The sequence below is a fragment of the Vombatus ursinus genome, unplaced genomic scaffold (assembly GCF_900497805.2).
Source record: "Vombatus ursinus unplaced genomic scaffold, bare-nosed wombat genome assembly UNPS02010219.1, whole genome shotgun sequence".
Lineage (NCBI taxonomy): Eukaryota > Metazoa > Chordata > Mammalia > Diprotodontia > Vombatidae > Vombatus > Vombatus ursinus.
The window spans coordinates 3429792-3450896 of NW_020949997.1; the positions used below are offsets into that span (position 1 = coordinate 3429792).

The following is a 21105-nucleotide window of genomic DNA, read 5'->3' on the forward strand; positions in this document are numbered from 1 at the left end:
TAGTGTTATTTAGATGAAAAATTTGAAAAAGAAAGTCAATCAGTAAATATGTTTTAAGCCCCTACTATATGCCAAACACTGTGCTAAGCACTAGGGATAGCAAAAAAAAAGCAAAAGACATTCTTTGTCCTTAAGGAACTTACAGTTTAATGTTTCAATTTGACTAAGGCTTTTCTTTTTAGTTGATGTCTGCCCAATCCTCTTTCATTAAGTTTTCTATAGAGGTCATAGGAGCTTCTGTTTACCACCATTTGTTGAAAAGTTATATGCTATTTACTGAAAAGGTATAATGAGAAATAACATATCTTCCTTGCCTTCAAGGAGATTATCGCATAATTCCCTAGAGTAAATAACTAACAAATAGAGTATCAACAGGGGCAAAATGCTGTAGTGGAAAAATAACTGGGAAAAATGAATCTGTAGTAGATTATTGCCATGTGGGGAGGGGAGGCACAGGATGCTATTAAAAGCAGTACGCGTATAAGGTTAGGAAATAAGCTGTCTGTCACATACGCATTAGTGAGATTTTTATTAGAATATTTTATTGTCTTCTGGTAACCACATCGAGAAATTAGAGTGGATCTGCAGAAGTAGAGATGAAAACGTTTCAATAAATAGAAAATACATCTTAAGAAAAAAAGATTAAAGGGAAGAAACGAGCACCTCGATGCATATAAATGGTTTGTGTGAGGAAAGATGCTGAGGGAGTGACTTTTTGTGTGCCCTCAGAAACCTAAGCAGGAGATAATGGGTTTTAATTGAAGCAAAAGGTGTTTGCCTCGGACATAAGGTAGAATTTGAATACTATGAGAGACCCTAGAATGCTAGAGCTTTAGAACTGTAAGAAATCTAGTTAAATCTAGTTAAACTCCCTTATTTTGATGAAGGAATATAGGCCCGGAAATGCTAAAGAATTAAAGGTCTTCTGGGAGAGAGGCCTCAGTTGTCTGTCCTGGGAGCATTAAATGTAGATCCCTAAAGGTGAGCAATAGAATGGATCATCTCTAGCTCTGAGAGTCACTGCTGGTTGATTTAATGGTTAGTTCTTAAATAAGTGGTGAAAAATCATGCGTTGAAGGTAAGCAGAGAAGGGCAGAGAAAACTTAAGAATAGAGGCTGTGCGTGCAGGGGAGCAAATAGAAAGAGCTGGACATTAACTGAAGGGGTTGAGTCAGAGGGGTATGTGTGGGCCCCTTTGGAGGGCACTGAATGCTATTTCAGCTTTTTTACTGGAGAGTGGGATAACGAAACTTTGTTTAAAAGAATTGTTCTGGTTACCATATAGAATTGGTTGCATCAGAAGAAGATCGGAGACAGTGGCTTCAGTTTGGTTATTAGAATATTAGTTATGAGAAATACCTAACCTTTAAATTAACTTCCTGACTGATAGCTGTGTCCTCCTGTGCCTGGACAAATTGAATGAATGAAATGGTCTCTACTTGAAAGGATCTTATATCCTTGTGAGGGAGATAAGTACATCTGTAAGCATATACAGAATCAATACAAAGTGGATAAATACAAATATGATAGAGCATTTAACTACAAGATTCTTTGTCAGGGAGAGCACTAACACTTGCAGGAGGAACGGGAAGGGCAGGAGAGTAGAAGGAACCTAGAGGCCTGCTGTGAGTGAGGCCCAGGTGAGGGGGACATGCATTGCAGGTGGGGAAGGCAGGCACAGCCAGGTCAGAGATGCTGAGATCTCAGGTGGAATATTGTTTGTGAGCATAAGGAAGCCATTCCAGGGTGCAGGGAGAGAAGTAACGTTCGCTGAGACCAAAGAGAAGGTGGGGTAAAGTCGGGAAGGGCTTTTAAAAAACTGAACAGAGCAATTTAGATCTAGAAGTTTAGGGACTAGAGCTGGACAATTATTTAGTAGAATTCACATCACATTCATAGCACTTAGTAGCTAATTTGGGCTTTGCCTGATGTTGTTTAGAGGGTTTTCAAATTGAGAATTTTTAGTTTTGGTAAATGCAGTTTTGCCCAGTTTGGGAATTGAATTTTTAAGTTTATCATATAGATTCTATATTAGGGTCTGAACTCTATCATTTTATGTGCAATGTAGGGAAGAAGACTAACACAACCTCCCATTTTTTTAGTTAACATGTAGTTTAATCTCTTGTGGTAGGTCAGGTTTTTTTGTTTGGCCAAACTTCCCCCCCCACCCCAGCCCCCTGCCCCGAAACCCCAACAATAAAACACTATTATAGCTCTTTGAACATGAACTAAACCAAACTATGTGAGGACATTATCAAATTTTATTTTCTTAGTTTTTAGCAGAACATTTGATATAATATGCATGGATAAATATTAAATCAAGAGTCATCTGTATCCCATCTGTCCAAATCAAGCTTGGTAGGATCAATGAGTGCCCAACTTGATTTTCATGATAAGACAAAGCCCTAGGCAACTAAAGACTGTTGGAGAGGGAGGAGGCCAGCTTACATGTAACTATAGATTCATATGCTTTCTTCTCATTTCTATTTTGAGGTTTCTAAAATTATAAACTAATTTTGAAGAGTATAATTTGTAATGTTTTCTTTTAAGATCCTGTTTCTTGGAAAATATGCACAGATCTTACAGTATTAGCACTGTGTACTAAGAACTTACTCCTGAAGTGTGTTGCATTTCCTCATTGATTGTCCTTGCTACATCCTCATTTTTTAAGGGTTTAGTTTTTACTTTTTGAAATGTTCAGTGATCCCAAGCCAGCAGTCTTGTGAGCTTCTACCTGTAGAGGTCTCTCCATACTAAGTCTTTTGATGATTTAAGATCCTTGATTTTTAAATTGTCTCTGACATAGGGGCAGTCACGACGAATTCAGGTTGAAGTGAAGTCTGTGCAGGAGTCTGGAACTTTGCCACTAATGGAAGAATCTATAATGTCTGTTGGTGTAGGATGTGTAAAAATAAGACCTCTTCGATCCCCAAAGACTCATGAGATTTTCCATGTAAGTGCCATTGTGTTTTAATGTTCTCACTGGAAAAATAGTCAAAAAATACAGTCAGAGTCATCACTAGAACATCCTAGAAAACTTAACTTCTGAGGATGGTTCTGTCAGTGTATCGTCTTATTTTTCTTAAATGTCTTTTTAGTTTGTAGCATTTTGATGAAATCAGTTTGCTAGATTATAGGTACCTGCCAGGAATGATGGCAAGATGAGAGTTAAAACATTTCAGCAGCCAGAAGCCCTAGTTTCTAATAGTGATTAGTCTTGTCAGATCTCCCCAACCCAGTGCATCTACCTCCTACTGGATTATTCAAACTAATTGCCAGTAGGCACTTAATTTCCTCTAGTGAGTGAGGATATAAACCCAGTAGGGAAAATACCATACAGGTTCCTGGAGAAAGCCTGATAAGTGTTCCTTACCTTCTCGTTAGAAGCTCAGACATTTAATTCAGAGCTTTAGGAAACAAAAAATCCTTAAGGGCCAAAGAGGAAAGTAAATTAATCAAATTAGAAAATTCATTATCTTAACTTTAAAGGAAGATAAAATATGTGAAAAGATTCAGAATCAAATCAGTGAAAGAGAAAGTTATGACCTGATGTTAGAGCAACACTACATGAAGTGTGCCCGAGTTTACATTTTTGATGACAAAGTGGAAATTGGGTGATAGCTTATCCTTAATCAGTCACTTGCCTGCCTAAGATGTCAAAACAAATGAGGGAGCCTGTGTCAGAGCAGACTAAGGCCCTATAATGGTTGAAAAGGGGCTGTTACAGTTCCCTTGATAACTATGGGAATATGCTGGGAAAGCAGTGACATGGACACTTTAGAACCACAATCAGCACTAGAACCTTCTTACTGTTCCCCAGCTCTCCAGCCTTCCTTGTTCCATTTGGGCCCAGGGGAGTTAGCTTCTCACTCTGCTTACTATTCAGGTGAGTGGGTGGGAGGTGTCTGAAATAAGAAGTGCTTTTAAAGATGGAATAAATTGTAAGACATGCAGGCTTTTTAAAACTTTCAAAACTTTTACCTTTATGGTTTGTGCATAAATTCACAACATATGGTTATAAAACACATTTTGATTTTTTTTGTCTCTTTTCATTTATAACTGTTCTCAATTTGACTGAATTTGGCCAGTGCATTTCAGCTAAAAGATAGGCTTGCAAAACCAATTTGACAGGACGTGCTTTAAGAGGAGTAAAAACTAGTGTACTCATCTTTTCTATACCTTTATTGAATAACTCAGCTTTTTAATCCACATGGTCCCCATAGGCCATAAATAATGAGGCCATTCTTTTATAGATAAGGCAGATTTGAGGTATTGATTTTTTTTTTATTTCTTTTTTTCTTTTTAGGAGGAAGAAGACGACATGGACAGCTACCAGGTAAACTTTTTACTCACCATTTTTATTATCGAAATGTATTGTTATTAAGTACTCAATTGTACAGTATTCGAAGCTGTATAAAGACAACTATGCACACATGAACTTACTGGATCAAATAATGAGTTAATTCAGGATGCATTTGTATTTTTGGTATTTTATCTCTTTTTTGGACTCAGCAGCTTTTTATCCTATTAAAGATGTCTCAGGCCCTAGCAGATGGGATAGGGGTGGGGAGGGAGAATATATTTGGGTTTTTTAATTGTTTCAAATTAATTTTTTTTCAATTAAAAAGCATTTATTTTCTCTCTTTCCTTCTTCTTCCCCCTTCCCCCCCCCCCCAAAAAAGAAAAAACCTTGTAACAGATATGCATAGTCAAGCAAAATATTAGCCATAGCCAAAAATGTGTGTCCCATTAAGCATATTTATTCTGCCACCTCTTTACCAGAATGTGGGTAGCATGCTTCACTGGTCCTCTGGAATCATAATTGATCATTGAGAGCAGGTGGCACTAAACTAAAAAAATGGCTCCAAAAGTAAACCCAATTTAGTACTTTTAACGTAATGGGAAAGGAGATCAACAACTGTATTTCCTAAAGCTCCTTGCTATTTTAGCAAGGAGAGGACTAGCTGTCATAGTCTTCCATTACTTCATGACTTAGTTCCTCCTACTTTCCCAAAATCATAAGTCTTCTGGCAAATCCCCTTTTGTCAGGAAAGAGCTTTACTCTCTTCCCTGCTTGAGCGTTGATTTGGCTGTCTTCTACTGTTAATTAGTTTCAACTCGGACTAAAACCCTGGTCCGCTAATCATCATCTCCCTCTGTCCCTAGACTCCAAGTTACCAAATGCACCAGGAAATATAAAATCTACATTATCTCTTTAATGTTTAACACCATTTTTCTTAGAATGATTTTCTCCTAAAAAAAACTGACACCCTAGAATGTATCCCTGTCCTCTTATGTTGTTTCTAACGTTGGTCATGAAAATTCTCATCAAGAAGGATGTTGTTGCCCTGTAGCATCTTTGATAGCAGAGATACATCTAAATGATGGAATCAGCCTGGTAAAGCCGAGAGGCCGCTGGCATCAGGAGACCTAGGATTGCATCCTGGTCCACTTCCCTTGGAAATCCTAACCATGCCACATAATATCTGAGTCTCTGTTTCTTCATCTTTAAAACTGGAATATACTTCTGCTGCCTTCCTCACAGAGGGCTTGCTTATGAGCAAAGGCCTGTATACATTTTAAAGCGTTCTATAAATTATTGTGGTTACTCTACAAACGTTAGCTCTAGCAGTAGTAGGTACAGCCTGAGAATTAGTGTTTTGCATATAATAGGTATCTTCCATTTGTGGAATAAATGAATAATTATTTTACATTTTTGCTAATCTTATAATCAAATTTGTAAATCAGTGACATTTGGAGCATCTCTAACTTGCTGAAATCAAAACAATAAAATGACATGGATGAAAGAAGGGATTGTTTTGCTTCTCTAAACACTATCAACATTTTATGAAGTGCTTGATAAATGCCAGGCACTGTGCTAAGTATGGGGATGCAACGAAAAGGAAAGCAGTGCCTGCCCTCAAGGAGCTCACAGTCTAGTGGGTGGAGACAACATCCAAACAGCTATATACAGACTAAACATTGTTATAGGGAGGGTATATGGAGAATCATGGATGATATTCAGCATACTATAAACTTTTATGGTATGACTGAGCAATGAAGTGTTCTAGTTAATCAAGTGTTAGTTTCACAATAGTTACTGTCCATGGATTACTAGAATTACAATATGATAAGATATACTTTATATTCAGATTAAGTATATTTTAATATTTGATAATTAAAAAGGTATTTTCATGACCTTGTTAACTTTTTTTTAATTTATATTTTTTAGTTAGTTTTCAACATTCACTTCCACAATATTTTGAGTTACAAATTTTCTCCATATCTAGTTCCTCCCCCTACCTCAAGATGGCATGCATTCTGAATACCCCTTCCCCTAATCTGACTTCCCTTATATCTCTCCCCCCCTTCTCTTATCCCCTTCCCCTTCTATTTCCCTGTAGGGCAGGATAGATTTCTATACCCCATTTCCTGTATTTCTTATTTCCCAGTTGCATGTGAAAACAATTTTTTAACATGTGTTTTTAAGACTTTGGGTTCCAAATTTTCTCCCTTCCTCCCTCCTCACGCACCCTCATTGAAAAGGCAAGCAACTCGATACAGGTTATATATGTGTAGTTATGCAAAACACTTCCAATATTTCCCTTAATCCTATCCTGCCCCCCATTTATTCTATTCTCTCTTTTGACCCTGTCCCTCCTTAGAAATGTTTGCTTCTGATTACCCCCTCCCCCAATCTGCTCTCCCTCTATCATCCCCCTGCTCTCTTTTCTCCTTCACCACCTGTTTTCCTGTAGGGTAAGATAGATTTCCATACCCAATTGAGTGTGTATGTTATTCCCTCTTTAAGCTAAATCCTATGAGAATAAGATTCACTCATTCCCTCTCACCTTCCCCCATTTCCCCTCCACTGTAAAAGCCTTTTCTTGTCTGTTTTATGTGAGATAATTTACCCCATTCTGCCTCTTCCTTTCTCCTTCTCCCAGTATAATCCTCTCTCGCCCCTTAATTTTATTCTCCAGATATCACCCCTTCATCTTCAACTCACCCTGTGCCCTCTATCTATCTATCTATCTATCTATCTATCTATCTATCTATCTATCTATCTAATCTATCTATCTATCTATCCATCTATCTATCTATCTACATACATATAATTTTTTCCCTCCAACTACCCTAATACTGACAAAGGTCTCATGAGTTACAAATATCATCTTTCCATGCAGGAATGTAAACAGTTCAACCTTAATAAGTCTCTTAATGATTTCTCTCTTGTTTACTTTTAATATGATAATTTTGAATTTACTGTAGTTGTGTTGGCAAAGTATAAATGTGCTTTATTATTTGAGATCTCCATGGTCAAGAGAATGTCATATTAGCCAGCATGTATTATATTATCTTATCCTTTCTTCCATCGTCACATTTCTAAGACTATTGCTTTGGGTAAGCTTACTGAAAATTTATATTATCTTTCAGAAAAAGTACATTTTAGTATGATAGTTATTATTAGTTCCTCTAACATGAAAATTGTCTAACATTAGATTTTATAAATCACTATTTTATAGATTTGATTATTTCTAAGATTAGCAAACTTTTTCTATCCAGTTATGTATACCTATAAGGCAGGAAAAATAATTAGATCCTTAGGTGAATATAATTCTTTATCCCTCCACAGAGATCATAATGCTGAAAAATGTAATTTCACTTGAAGTGGAACAATTATTTAGTGCTTCAAAAAAATTGCCTAACTACTTTTCAGATTGGCATCTTTTACCTTCAAGATTGGTCAAGACGTAGCTGATATTAAGTAGCAAATTGTTTTTGGTAGGCTATTCTCATTCAACTCAAATAGTGATTTACTATGTTACGGATTGTAGAATAAAGTGGCTAAAACCAGTGAGACATTCCTAGAATGGAAATTCCTAGAAATGTAAGTTATTCAGTGTGGCCAAATTCAACCTCCTATCCAGGATAGTCATCTTTTCTGCAATGTGCCTGAAAAGTGAGTATCTGATTTCAGTACTTCTCAGGAATCACAACCTAACAAGGCACAACATATGTGGTTTGTGGTAGTTTTAAAGAAAATTATCCAAAATAATGAATTCATTTGGTAAAAGACATTCTGAAATGTCATTAAGGACAAAAGATGTTTGTAGATTTTGAACATTCTAAAAAGCTTGAAGCCCCATCTCTTGAGTTGTTAGAAAGACAACAGATCATAGTCCCAAAGGATGGCATCTCTTTTAATACTATAACTTCTAAGATGCTTTGGTATGACTAATGCTGAAAAAAGATTTGGACTGGGAACAGGGCAGGGAGTATGGTAGAGTACAAAGAATTTAGGACTCAGAATCAGAAAATGAGGGTTATGGTCTCTCTGACCAAAACTTCCTGTGTTTCTCTGTGCCTAGACATCTCCCTCATCTGTAAATGAAGCCTTGAAATGAGACAACACCTTCCAGCTCTAATGTTCTATGACTCACTGGTGGGGATAAGGACTAGACCGCCATACAAGGGGACACGTTTTCAGTACATTCTGCCATGGGGAAAATAAACTAGCTTTGGCTAGAAAATCTTAACCTGGAATTGTGTTCACTCTGATTTGCCTTGTGTTTTCAGGATAGGGATTTGGAGAGACTGCGTCGAAAGTGGCTGAACACGTTAACCAAACGTCAAGAATACTTGGACCAACAACTCCAAAAGCTTGTCAGTAAGCCTGGTAAGAAAAGCGTCATTTGTCATACTTTTCTCAGTGAATGTGTCATTCCCACTTGGAGCTGTGCAAATCAAGACCCAGATAAATGAAATGACTTGGAACAAGCCAGGGCTACCCTTGTTTTCTTTGTACCATATCTTCTCACAAAGGGACACTCCACCTAATATCAGTTGCTTCTTTTTCAATATAAGGCCTAAAAAAAAAAAATCACCTTTCTGGTTAGGAATACATCGGTTCAAAAGCGGATTTTCCCCTGAAGCACCTCTAGAAAAGTGCCATAATTATGGAGAGACATCTGTCTTGTTTTGCTTCTCCAACTTGCAAACCTTCCATGAGCTGGAGAAGTCCTCTCTGAGAGGGCATATTTGAGCTTCTCATGTTTATCTTGACTGCCAGCATGGGGCTAGCTCGCTTGTAAAGGGGGGTATGGTTTGTGCCTGGGCCAGGACTGCAGCAGAACGGTATAGTGCCTCAAATGAAAGTGGCCTGTGAGATTGTCTCTTTGGTGTTCTCTTCTGATACCACAGACAAAACAGAAGACGACGCTGACAGGGAAGCTCAGCTTCTAGAAATGAGGTTGACTCTAACTGAGGAAAGGAATGCCGTCATGGTCCCATCTGCTGGCAGTGGTATCCCTGGTGCTCCAGCAGAATGGTAAGAACAGAGCAATGTGCCCCTCAAAATCTGGAATGTTAACTATTCTCTCCTTCTTCATATGGGATTTCTGCCGCTGCCTTCTCTCATGGCAAAGTCACAGGACAAGTATATGTTGTTTAAATTCTGAGACTGTGACTGATTGTCATAGGTTGAATAACTATAACCTAAAAATGTTTTTATTAAATAAAGCTATTATTGACCAGGGTAATTAAGACCTTCTGAGAATGTGAATCAATATTTAGTACCACTCAGCTTTAAAAAAATTAGTTAATATGTTAATTACTGGGTTCATTCACTTAAAAGCCTGCTTGGTCATAATAAAATTATGTCTCTGGGAGCTTCTGGTTTGAGGAAAGCTGTTGAATCAGCAGATACTCTGTGTCCTTTAAGAAATGGTAAAAAACAGTTAAATTAAACCATATGGAAGTCTCTCTGAATTTGTGCAAAAGAATGAGCAAAGGAAAGGGGTCTTATTATAAGAAGACACATGTTTCTTATAAGAGCAGGTCCTCTTACATAGGCATGAGCTGGTTAAAAGGAAGAAGCAGTTCCCCTGAGGTCCTTGCAGCATCGGTAACCGTAAATTATAGTAAAAACCAATACTCAAGGTGACCTCTGACCTGACCCGCTATAGCACTGGATGTTTTCTAGGTCTGTGTCCTGAAGGACACGCTGCTCATTAAATTGGCTTCATTTTAAATGCCACCTTCTCTTATGTCCTAGGACTCCGGTGCTTGGTATGGAAACTCATATTCCTGTTATATTTCTTGACTTGAGTGGTAAGTTTGGTGTTCTCGAGGGTCTGTTTTTCATGGGGTAATGAGGTGTTCATGTAGTATGCCTACTAACAATAGCTTTAAGATTTATAGAAACACTTTACGTTTGCTGTCTCATTTGACCCTCACAACTCCAAGTGGACGTTTTCATTACTATGGGATACTATTATTATCATTTTGCAGATGATGAAACTGAGATTCAGAGAGGTTATATAAATGGTCACAGACCTAGCAGTTGTCCATGGCAGTATTCAAACCAAGTCTCTTGACTGTTTCCACTTCATGTTGTTGCATTTGACAGTTAACTCACAAAACACAAAATTATGTAATGCAATAATCATTAGGAGAGAAGCAGTCAAAGGCACAGCAAGTATCCTTATGTTCAAGAAAGGAAGATTTTTTTTTATAAACAGTAATGTGGTTGTTGGCATAGAAAAATTCTTCTGTTGTTTCCCCTGTGCCCTCTTCTCATATTTCCATCTGCTACAACTCCCAGTGATGTGTATCCTGCTCCCTTGTCAGCTGATGGTGTGATGTGGGTTATGCTCTCAGAATCTTTCCCTGTTTAACACTTTAGAATAGAGATTTGAAAAAGAGTTTCTCTATTTGTCTTCTCACTTCAAAAGGGCTACTAACCATCTGCATTTACATGGCACTTTTCCTTTTCACACTACTCTATGAGCATTAACTAATTAGTCTTCACATTATTCCTGTGAGTTGTTATGCTGTTTACCAAGCACTATAATTTCTTGTTTGAAATATGCTGTTTTTACCCAAAGTAAAGGTGATTTTTTTTAATATTTCAGTAAAATAAAAAGTGGGATAGAACTTTTGAGAAGTTGAAAATATTTTTAAGATCAGCTGTTAAACTAAAGTAGCAGCCCCCCCCAAAAGTACATTTTGGAAAGACTTTGTACTGTGTTCTTAGCTATGTAGATCAGAGCAATTTGGTCATTCTTGGTATTTTTTTCCCCAAAGAGCTCAAAATCCCCATGACAAAGCAACTTTAGCACCACAGACCACCCCTAAAATAGAAGGGGAGAAAAGTATTTAGCAAAATCTCCCTTCAGTTTGGCTTAATTTGAGGAAGATTTATCTTTGCAGCTTGCACTGTGGGAATTTAGTAGCGTTGTGGGCTTCTAAGGATGAATTTATCTTGATTCTTAGACTAGGTTTTTCCCCACAAGGGTGGGAAGTGGTAAGCTTCTCCAAAGGAAGAAAATAAAGAAGGGGTAACCATGGACCAGTAAAACCCATTTTAGCACAGAAAACCTGCGATATGACCAGAGCTATTTCATCTTGCCCTGAAAACCCTAGATTGTTGTACTTCTATAGGTCCAGAAAGACAGTTCAAGGTGAATACAGGCTATCAAAAATCCTTCCAAGGCTTCTCTCCTCCACTGTTAGAATAATCAAAGGCTTTCCCTTGGTTCTAGAGATTCAGGCTATATACTTTATTAGCATTAGGGGAACTGTGATCCCAAGCCCATTTGCCTAGTTGGCTGCTGTGTAGGACTAAACTAGCAGATGAGGTGCCACTCTCCTCCCATCCCTTTTCCTTCTATACATTTCCTCAAATTGAGAACTCAAGTGCAACAGTTAAGGGTACTAACCTTAGGTGCCTGACCTCTGTGGGTCTCCGTTGCCCGCTTAATCTTTGAAAAGGAATAATATTTCACCTGCCTGAAGGCAGGAGGCTGGACCAGATAATCTCTTGAGATCCTCACTGTATCTGAGATGCAGGATGTTAGAGCAGAGAATGAAGGAAAATTAAAGCAGACGAATATGGATTAATTGCATTGATTTTTAGCTGAAACAAGTGTTATCCTTTTGGCTGATTTCTGTACTTAATGGTGGTTCTTTGTTTTAGCTGATGATTTCAGCTCCCAGGATAATCTTGATGACCCAGAACCTGCAGGATGGGATGCCACTCTCACTGGTGAAGAAGAGGAAGAGTTTTTTGAACTACAGATTGTAAAACATCATGAAGGAGAGGTAAAAAAAAAAAAAAGACACAGGAAGGTCAAATGAGGAGTAGTTTCATTTCATTAACCTTTCCATGAGGCTCCTAAGGGAACCAGCAAGATGAACATATGCCAGTGCTCTCAAAATGTGTAGTTGAAAGCTCCTCTTTAGAGACTGTAGAAAGAATAGAGCTTGACCATCAAATTAAATTTAGTCAACTCTTGATTTTCTGCACCAGTGAAGGGGGAGTGAGTGTCAGTAATTGAAATCAGCAAATGATCTACTGAGCTTGGTCAGGGGCATAGCCCTGCTCCCATGGGAATTAGGACAGTATACTGTTCACCCATACAAAACCTTACCTAAGTGGGAGACAGGGTCCCCGACATAGGAAACATGAAGCTGTTTGCTTCCCAGGCTGTGTTCTTACATCCGATAGTAGGGGTAGGGATTCAGCGTATAACTTATTAAACTGAGTGGAAGGAAATCCTGCCCCAGAAAGCACTCTGTTAGGGCAGAATTTCTTGTGGCCTCGCTCCTATGCTGCATAGCTCGGTTAGAGCTCCAGCCCAGTCACTGTGGTGCCATGGCAAGGGGTGGTATTAGTATACCCTTCAAGAAGGACCCTGACAGGATACCCAGCTGCTGTCTTGGGCCTAGGTGGGTGGTCCAGGTGGGTGACCTGATAATATTTGTCATTGAAAAACTTAAAATGCTTTATACAAGGTGCTTTAGGTACAGTCTAAAAGTCTGATCCTTATAATGAGTCTTTAAGCAAGGTGGTGTAGGCATTACTGTCCCCATTTTACAGATAATGAGGCTGAAGCTCAGGGAAGAGATTTGTCCACGGATGGAGCTAATCAGTATCACAGTTGGGATTTACATCAAAATCTTCCTGACACCAAGTCCAGCACTCTGTACTTTGCCATGGTGCACTGAGGAAGACTTTTTAGGGCACATGAACAGTTATGTATGCAGATAATTTAGAGGCAAATAATGTGGAAGTGACTGTGTATCTGGATTAATTAGGTTTTTAAATCATAGTAGTTCCAGCAAACCAGGTTACTATTTTCCTATGTGATATTCCACAGATTTCTGGTGTATATTGGTGATTATCAGATGACTGTTAGCAGAGCTTTAAATTTCCCTTCACTAAGTTTCTTGGGATGGCAGGAAATTTGTACCAGCAATCAGATGGATTCCCCATTCCCAAGCTGTTTAGTCAGTCACTAGAAGCTAAAGGACTGAGTAATGTGTACAGAGTGGATGTGATCCAGGGGCAAATTCAGGCCCAGGCCCCTTTCCCAACTTTAACTACATGCCTCCTCACTTCCACCAACCTACACTGCTTATTGGAGAAGAGAGAGAGAGTGAGTGTGTGTGTGTGTGTGTGTGTGTGTGTGTGTGTGAAATTTAAGAAAAAGGATAAAGTTAGGCAGGCACATGTGCTTACATGTTGTTGTTTTACAAGATGAATGGAGTTCCCTTAGAGATTTCATGTGTAATTTTTTCATTCAGAAGAGGAAAAATATTTTTTTCTCTTTGTTCTCTCTAGGCACGAGCAGAAGCCTCCTGGGACTCTGCAGTACATAACTGTCCTCAGCTTAGTAAAGGGGCCACAGCTGATGAAAGAGTGTTTCTGATTGTAAGAGTGACGGTCCAGCTCAGCCATCCTGCTGAAATGCAGCTGGTGCTCCGTAAACGCATTTGTGTCAGTGTTCATGGCCGCCAGGTGAGTCTTTAGCTCCAGGTGGAGATGTGACTTGAATCAAAAGAATAGCTATAGGACAAGACACATGGAATAAATCCCCTGGATTCCTCTCCACAGAGGACTGGTGACACAGCAAGTTGACTATGGCTGTTCTTGTCTCTATTCCACCACCATGTTATCCTCCCTTTTTGCTAAACACTTGTAGATTTATTTTACTGGCTCTGGTCTGCTGGCTGGCTCATAGCAGAGGTGAATCTCTTTTTTTTGTGCCATAGAGTTTCTGTGAGAGGAAAGCTAGAGGCCCTTATTTTGCCTGGGGTACCACGAGCTAAAAGGCCCACTAAAGGGTAACTCATTTCTACTCGGTTATTATGCTTCTTCCTTTCCCATTGTTATCTCTGCTGGGGAAAAAGAAGAAAAGATTTAAGTATTTAAAACTCTTCGTGTACCTGGCTTGCCAGAGGACTGCATTTCCAAGATTGGTCTTAGAGCTTTTATACTCCTTCTGCACTTTTTTTTTTTTTAAAGATTTTTAAGGAACAAAAGGAAACTAAACCCCAGACATATTAAAAAAAATAATAATTCATTTAAAAGAGCACAGTCATGGCTGACAGACCACCAGATGTAATCTCCACCCCTAAAAATTAATCTTTAGTTCTAAATGTCACACTGATATCAATCTTTGAAATGAAGACTGGCTGTAATGCTATTAAAATCGCCGCTCTTTAGCTTGGCAATCCAGCATCAATAAAATCCAGGTCGTAGGGTTAGTTGTAGCTATATATGTTGTACCACCCATTTGCCCGCTCTGTCTCTCCTTCCTTATGAGCCTGAGAGGGACTGCTTTAAAAAGATCCAGTTTCTGTTTCAGTCCTAGAGGCCCGAGGCACCAGAAACTGATATATCTAGCCCAGCTGCCCCACACATCAGTACCATTACCGGAAACTGGTTGCAGAATAGATTGTTATGGGGATCCCAGGCCTTCACTCCTGTTGGGTAGGAGGGCTAATAGGGATTCCTGCATTTTCCCTCTAGTTCTTTTCACCCAGAGGTGCTTTGGGCATGCTGTTTCCCAATTCTGGAAATAGAATGAATGGTAATTTGGAGCAAGATGAGCCCTTCTTTATGGTTCTGGTACAGATAGGCGTCTTGGATTCCATTTAAGTAGAGATTAGAAGAAACAAAGATGGCAGTAGCTTTTTAATAGAATGGAAAACTCTAGAGCTGTTTGTGTGTTTAGTGGTAGTGGTCTAACTAACACTAATCCTGTTCAAGAAAATGAAGCCCTGAAATGCTATCTTTGTACTTAGAGAAACTGATACGTTTTAAAAAAAATGTAATTAACTGAGGAAGGAGAAAGGTTTTGGTCAATAGGTTTATGTCCTAGTGTATTATTAAGCCTGACAGTTTCATACTTCTCTTAGAAATGTTGCTCCAGTGGGGTCATTTCATGTCTGTTTTTTCTCTTCCTTCTCTCCCCTCACCCACACCAAGTCATCAGTGTTAGTTAAATATGCTTTCATTTTTATCTTTATCTCTATTTTTGTCTCATGTTTAGAGTTATTTATTTTAACTATATTCTACCCTCATGCTTGATCTCTTTAACCTCTTTAGGATATATGCTACTAGCAGTATTTTCAAATGAGTCATCTATGCATTAATTCAACAGTTCAGTTCTTAACTGTGCAAAGAGCACAGTCAGCATAAACAATGACCATGCATTCGTAAATCATTTTTCATACTGATTCTACTTTGGTCAAGAATTTAATGACTGCTCTTGTCAATATTCATGGCGTAAGATGTCCATCGTGCTGGAGGCGAAAACCAGAAAGCAAAGGAAAGTGTAAGATTACAAGCCCTCACTTGAATTTTGCTTAGGAGGTTATTTTGCTGTAGCAATACTCTTCATCTTATAAGTCAATTAGTTACCTCATGTGTTAGTGCCTAGGATAGAGCCTTTACTTTCATTTCATACAGATGCTATTAGACATGATAGCCTCATAAATAAAATAAATAAATGAATGAATGAATGAATAAAAGAAAATAAAAGAAAAGAAATGATAGACTAGATCCTGCTGGGGAAATAAAGTAATATGATGATTTATATTTCATGTGTATTCATTCCATTCTTTACATTGTATGACTAAGGAATATAACTACAATTTGGTCAGGTAGGGAAAATATGTACCTCCTGTTTTATTTCCTGATAGGGTTTTGCTCAAAGTCTCTTAAAAAAGATGTCTCATCGAAGTTCCATTCCTGGTTGTGGAGTCACCTTTGAAATTGTCTCCAATATTCCAGAGGTAAGTAATCATATAAAGTATAAATTTACCATATATTTAAAGAAAGTCATAGTAAATAGTAATAAAATCACAAAATCATAGTTTCAAGAAAGTATGGGGAGAAAACATATTTAGAGGAAAAACATTTTAGGATATCTAAGAGAAATCAGTCAATATCAATTAACTACTTACTGTGTGTCAAGCAAATACTTACTATGCTAAGTGCTGAAGGAAAAAAAAGTGAAAAAAAGTCTGCTCTCAAGGAGCTTCTGTACCAGTGGGGAGGTCAATATAATATAATTAGGGACCTACAAGACACATACAGTATTGTTGGAAGGTAACATTAGAGAGGAAAACATTGATAGTTGGGGGTCTGGATGGGAGAGGGACCAGGAAGAGGATCCTGGAGAAAATGATATTTGGAATTTGGAAATGATATCTGGAAGGAAGCCAGAGATTCCAAGAGGTGAGTGGGGGGTGGGGGTGGAGAACATTTAAAAAGGGAGGACGGCTAGTATGGGAATGGAGCATGACGTGTCAGGAAGAACAAGTGGGGCAGGACTACTGGATCATGGAGTCTGTGGAGGAGAATTGAGAATAAGAAGACTGAAAAGGATATTATTGTTAGGAAATTTTTAAATGCCATACAAAGGTGCTTATATTTGATTCTAGAAGTAATTGGGATCCCTTGGAGTTTATTGGGGCAGCTAGGTGATGCACTGGATAGAGCTCTGGGCTTGGAGCCAGAAAGACTCATCTTCCTGAGTTCAAATCTGGCCTCTGACACATACTAGCTGTGTGACCTGGGAAAGTCACTTGACCCTGTTTGCCTCAGTTTCCTCATCTGTAAAATCAGCTGTAAAATAGCAACCACTCCAGTATCTTTGCCGAGAAAACCCTAAATGAGGTCAGGAAAAATCAGACGCTACTGAAATGACTGAACAACAATAAGCAGAGTTTATTGGGTCTGGAGGAGATTGGTACCATAGTCAGACCTGTGCTTTAAGAGTATCACTTTGGCCACTTTATGGTAGACAGACTAGAATGGGGAAACTAAATAAGGGGTTGTTGTAGTAGTCTAGGGGAGAGATGTTATGGGCCTAGACCAGGATGGTAGTGAGGTGAGTGTAAAAAAATAGAGGGGCAACTAGGTGCGGTAGATAGAGCAACAGCCCTGGAGTCAGGAGGACCTGAGTTCAAATTTGACCTCAGACACTTGACAATTACTAGCTGTATGACCCTGGGCAAGTCACTTAACCCCATTGCCTAGCCAAAGCAAACAAAAAAATCAAAACAAAAAAAAATTTTAAAAATAGACAGCTTTGAGAGGTATAATGAAGATAGGAACAAGATTTGATGATTGATTGACTATGTGGTGTTAGTGAGAATGAGTCGAGTGTGGCACCAAGGTTCTGAACCAGGGTGACTAGCAGGATGGTGGTACCCTTGAACAGTAATAGGTACGTTTGGAAGAGGAGAGGTTTAGAGGGAAAGATGATGAATGATATTAGACATTTTTAGTTTGTCAGGTCTTTGGGATATCTAGTTTGAGATGTTCAATAAGCAGTTGCTGATGTGGTCTTAGACCTCAAGACAAAGACTTGGGCTAGATGTGTAGATCTCAGAATCATCAGCATAGAAAATTCAGTTGATCTCATGAGAGCTGATGAGATGCCCAGGTGAGATAGTGTAGATGGAGCTGCAGTTCTCAAACTCTTTGGTCTCAGGGCTTCTTGGTATATTCTCAAATTATTGAGGACTTCTTCAAAGAGCTTTTGTTTATGTGGATTATATCTATTGATATTTATCATGTTAGAAGTTAAAACATACTAATAATATGAAAATTGTTTGACCTCACAGATGCCCTAAATGGATCTCAGGGACATGGGTTCCTAGACCACACTTTGAGAACCATTGATTTAGAGAAAAAAAGAGCAAGGTATTCAGAAAAGAACTCAGAAAAAAAAGACATAGGGGAAAAATGTTAAGTTCTATTTCTAAGAGTATTGCTTTGTTGGTATTTGATCAAATTAAATATTTCTTTTGAAAAAAAAATTCTCACCGTTTCATGGAGAAGAACACAGATTTAATTAACAGTTTGTCAGCAAGGAATTATCATTTTTTTGTTCTCAAGAGCTATATAACTTCAGATTTTTAAGTCTTTTTTTATTTTAAGAGTCTTAATTCAATTTGCAGGAAATGTGTTAAATGTTTGTTGATTAAAGTCATTTTAACATTTGAGCAATTTTTATTTATTTTCTTAATGATCGCCTTTTGGAAATGTAACATTAAATCTTTTGTGGTACTTAGATTGTATAATTAGATGATATTCCATAATTCATAATAGCTTTCTAAGTAATATGTTAGAACTGTGATATTTAGCTCTTTCTTAGAACCCCTATTTCTGTCTAGTTAAAATTAACTACTTAGCCCTGCTAACTGATATATGTAGTGAGCCCTCTCAAACCCAAGCCTTCCTTTCCATTGAAGTCTTTATTTTTCAAAAGATGTTCTTGGGCTATTGTCAGTCAGTTCACTTGATTATTTATGAATTTTTAAACAACTGAGATTATCTTTGTGCTGATTTCTTGAGCCACAATCATTTTGAGTCTTCCTAAGACTCATTGTAAAGAATATGGAGTTCAGGTATGGCTGAGAAAACTTAATATTTACTAATATTTTTCCATGTTTTGTTTTTTCCGCACTTGAAGCTTCCCTGTCTTTTCACTTTGATTTAACATTGTTTTTATTCCTCTTCACATGACATGGTTTTCAAAGGAAAGAATTGTGTGGGAAGTTGCTTAAGGATAAATGGCATAGTCCTAACTGGCAAGCTATGAATATTCAGCTTGTTACAAAATATGAGTAGCCAAATCCTAAGTTGGCAAACAATAATATTTCCCCATTATAGAATATTGCAGATGAAAAAAGAGAAAAGTCCAAAGAAGAACTTATATTCTAATTACAATTTAGATATGATTATTTGTTAAATTAAAATGAAAACCCAGCTGAGAAAATAAATATCACTACACCATGAAAAAGCTATGGAAATCAAGGTTGAGTCCTACATTGCAGAAGCTATCATAAAAAATTCATATATATATCTATATATGTAGACAGAGGGCACAGGGTGAGTTGAATATGAAGGTGTAATATCTAAAAAATAAAATTAAGGTGTGAGAGAGAGAGGGATGTACTGGGAGGAGGAGAAAGGGAGAGGTAGAGGGGGGATAAATTCTCTCACATAAAAGAGGCAAGAAAAAGCTTTTACAGTGGAGGGAAATCGGGGAATTGAGAGGAAATGAGTGGACTTTACTTTCATTGGATTTGGCTTAGGGAGGGAATAACATACACATTCAATTGGGTATGGAAATCTATCTTGGGGTAAAGGGGATAAGAGAGGGAGGCATGATAGAAGGGAGGACAAATTGGGGGAGGAGGTAATCAAAAGCAAACACTTTTGAAAGGAGAGAATAGACTAAACGAGGGGGGGATGGGATAGGATGGAGGGAAATATCGTTAGTCTTTCACAACACAGCTATTACAGAAGTGTTTTGCATGACTGCACATGTATAACCTATATTGAATTGCTTGCCTTCTCAATGAGGGTGGGTGGGAAGGGAGAAAGGGAGAGAATTTGGAACTCAAAGTTTTAAAAACAAATGTTAAAAATTGTTTTTACATGCAACTAGGAAATGAGATACACAGACAATGGGGTATAGAAATCTATCTCACCCTACAGGAAAGTAGAAGGGGAGGGGATAAGAGAAGGGGGTGGAGTGGTAGGAGGGAAGGGCAGATCAGGGAAGGGTATTCAGAATGCATGCTGTCTTGGGAGGGGAGAGATGGGGAGAAATTGGAACTCAAAATCTTGTGGAAGTGAATGTTGAGAACTAAAGATAAATAAACATATTGGGGGAAAAATTTAGCATAGAAGGAGAGTTTTAAAATTTGAGAAGTGCAGCTCCTTTTAATATAAGTATTAGCTATCTTATAACAGACAAGTCATCATGCTAAGGATGCAGAGCCAGAAATGAAACATTCCCTGTCCTCAAGAAATATTTTCATTCTTCTGGGAAAGTTGTTCAACATTGCTCAGAAACTAATGCCACATTACAATTATTTGCCAAGTTTGCTTGAAACAAGCTGGTACTTAAATATAGGTACTCCCCAACTTATGAACACCAGACTGAGAAATGTCTCTGGTGTATGTATGGCCAACTGACAGGGAAAGGAAAGGAACGTCTTCATGTGAAAACTTAGCAAGAAATGTTTTCCTTCAACAGTTGAGGACCGACGTTTCCATGAAATGGGAACCAGTGCTCCCTGCAACTGTAATAGGAGAAGATGCATTTCCAGAGCATGCCTTGTTTTGGGCCTCAGGCTCCTGAGGCCTGGGATATGGGTGGATATTGAACATGAACCTACCTCCCTCCATTCTCTGCTTTTCTAACTGTTCTCTGTCTAGCCTCCTTAATTGCACTTCTCTTGCCTCTTCTGCTTCTTCAGTCCCCTCAATTTCTCAGCATCCTCCTTTGCTCCCTTAATCCTCTGTGATGGAGACACAGGTTACACAAGGTTTTTGCTGATTGTGTACACGGTTCACAGCTGCCATAGAGGAGACTGTTGTCCCTGAGCTGGCTCCCATAAATCTCTATATAGCTTTGTAGCATGTGATACTATATAATGACAGGGAGGAATTAACAGAATAATAATGTTGAAGATATATAGACCTTCAATGAAATTTTCATATGGATATATATAAAATCTATACCTGGACAGTACAATGACAGTTCAATGACAGATTATGAATAAGTTTTCTAGACTATCCTGGGAACCTAAACACCAATTTTATAACATTTTTTTCCCTATGAAAATACATTTCCAGTTACAGGTAATTGACTTAGAAGTGATATTCTTGGAAGATAATTCCACTTAATTTGAGGACTTTCTATATGTGCTTATATTTCTCTTATTGTACAAACCAAAAAGTTTTAAAAATAGTTCCTCCGGTGGAGTTATTAATTTTAATGGAGAAAA

General features: G+C 38.1%; 1 protein-coding gene across 1 annotated transcript in view; it reads left to right on the forward strand.

Moving 5' to 3' along the window:
* Positions 1–21105, forward strand: part of KIF13B (kinesin family member 13B) — a 246338-nt gene that overhangs the window by 174340 nt on the left and 50893 nt on the right. Inside the window, exons 25-32 of the mRNA XM_027853795.1 lie at positions 2807–2953; positions 4307–4336; positions 8581–8680; positions 9205–9331; positions 10058–10113; positions 11981–12105; positions 13628–13804; positions 15994–16086. Coding sequence (XP_027709596.1) covers positions 2807–2953; positions 4307–4336; positions 8581–8680; positions 9205–9331; positions 10058–10113; positions 11981–12105; positions 13628–13804; positions 15994–16086 — 855 coding nt within the window. The remainder of the gene's footprint in view (positions 1–2806; positions 2954–4306; positions 4337–8580; positions 8681–9204; positions 9332–10057; positions 10114–11980; positions 12106–13627; positions 13805–15993; positions 16087–21105) is intronic.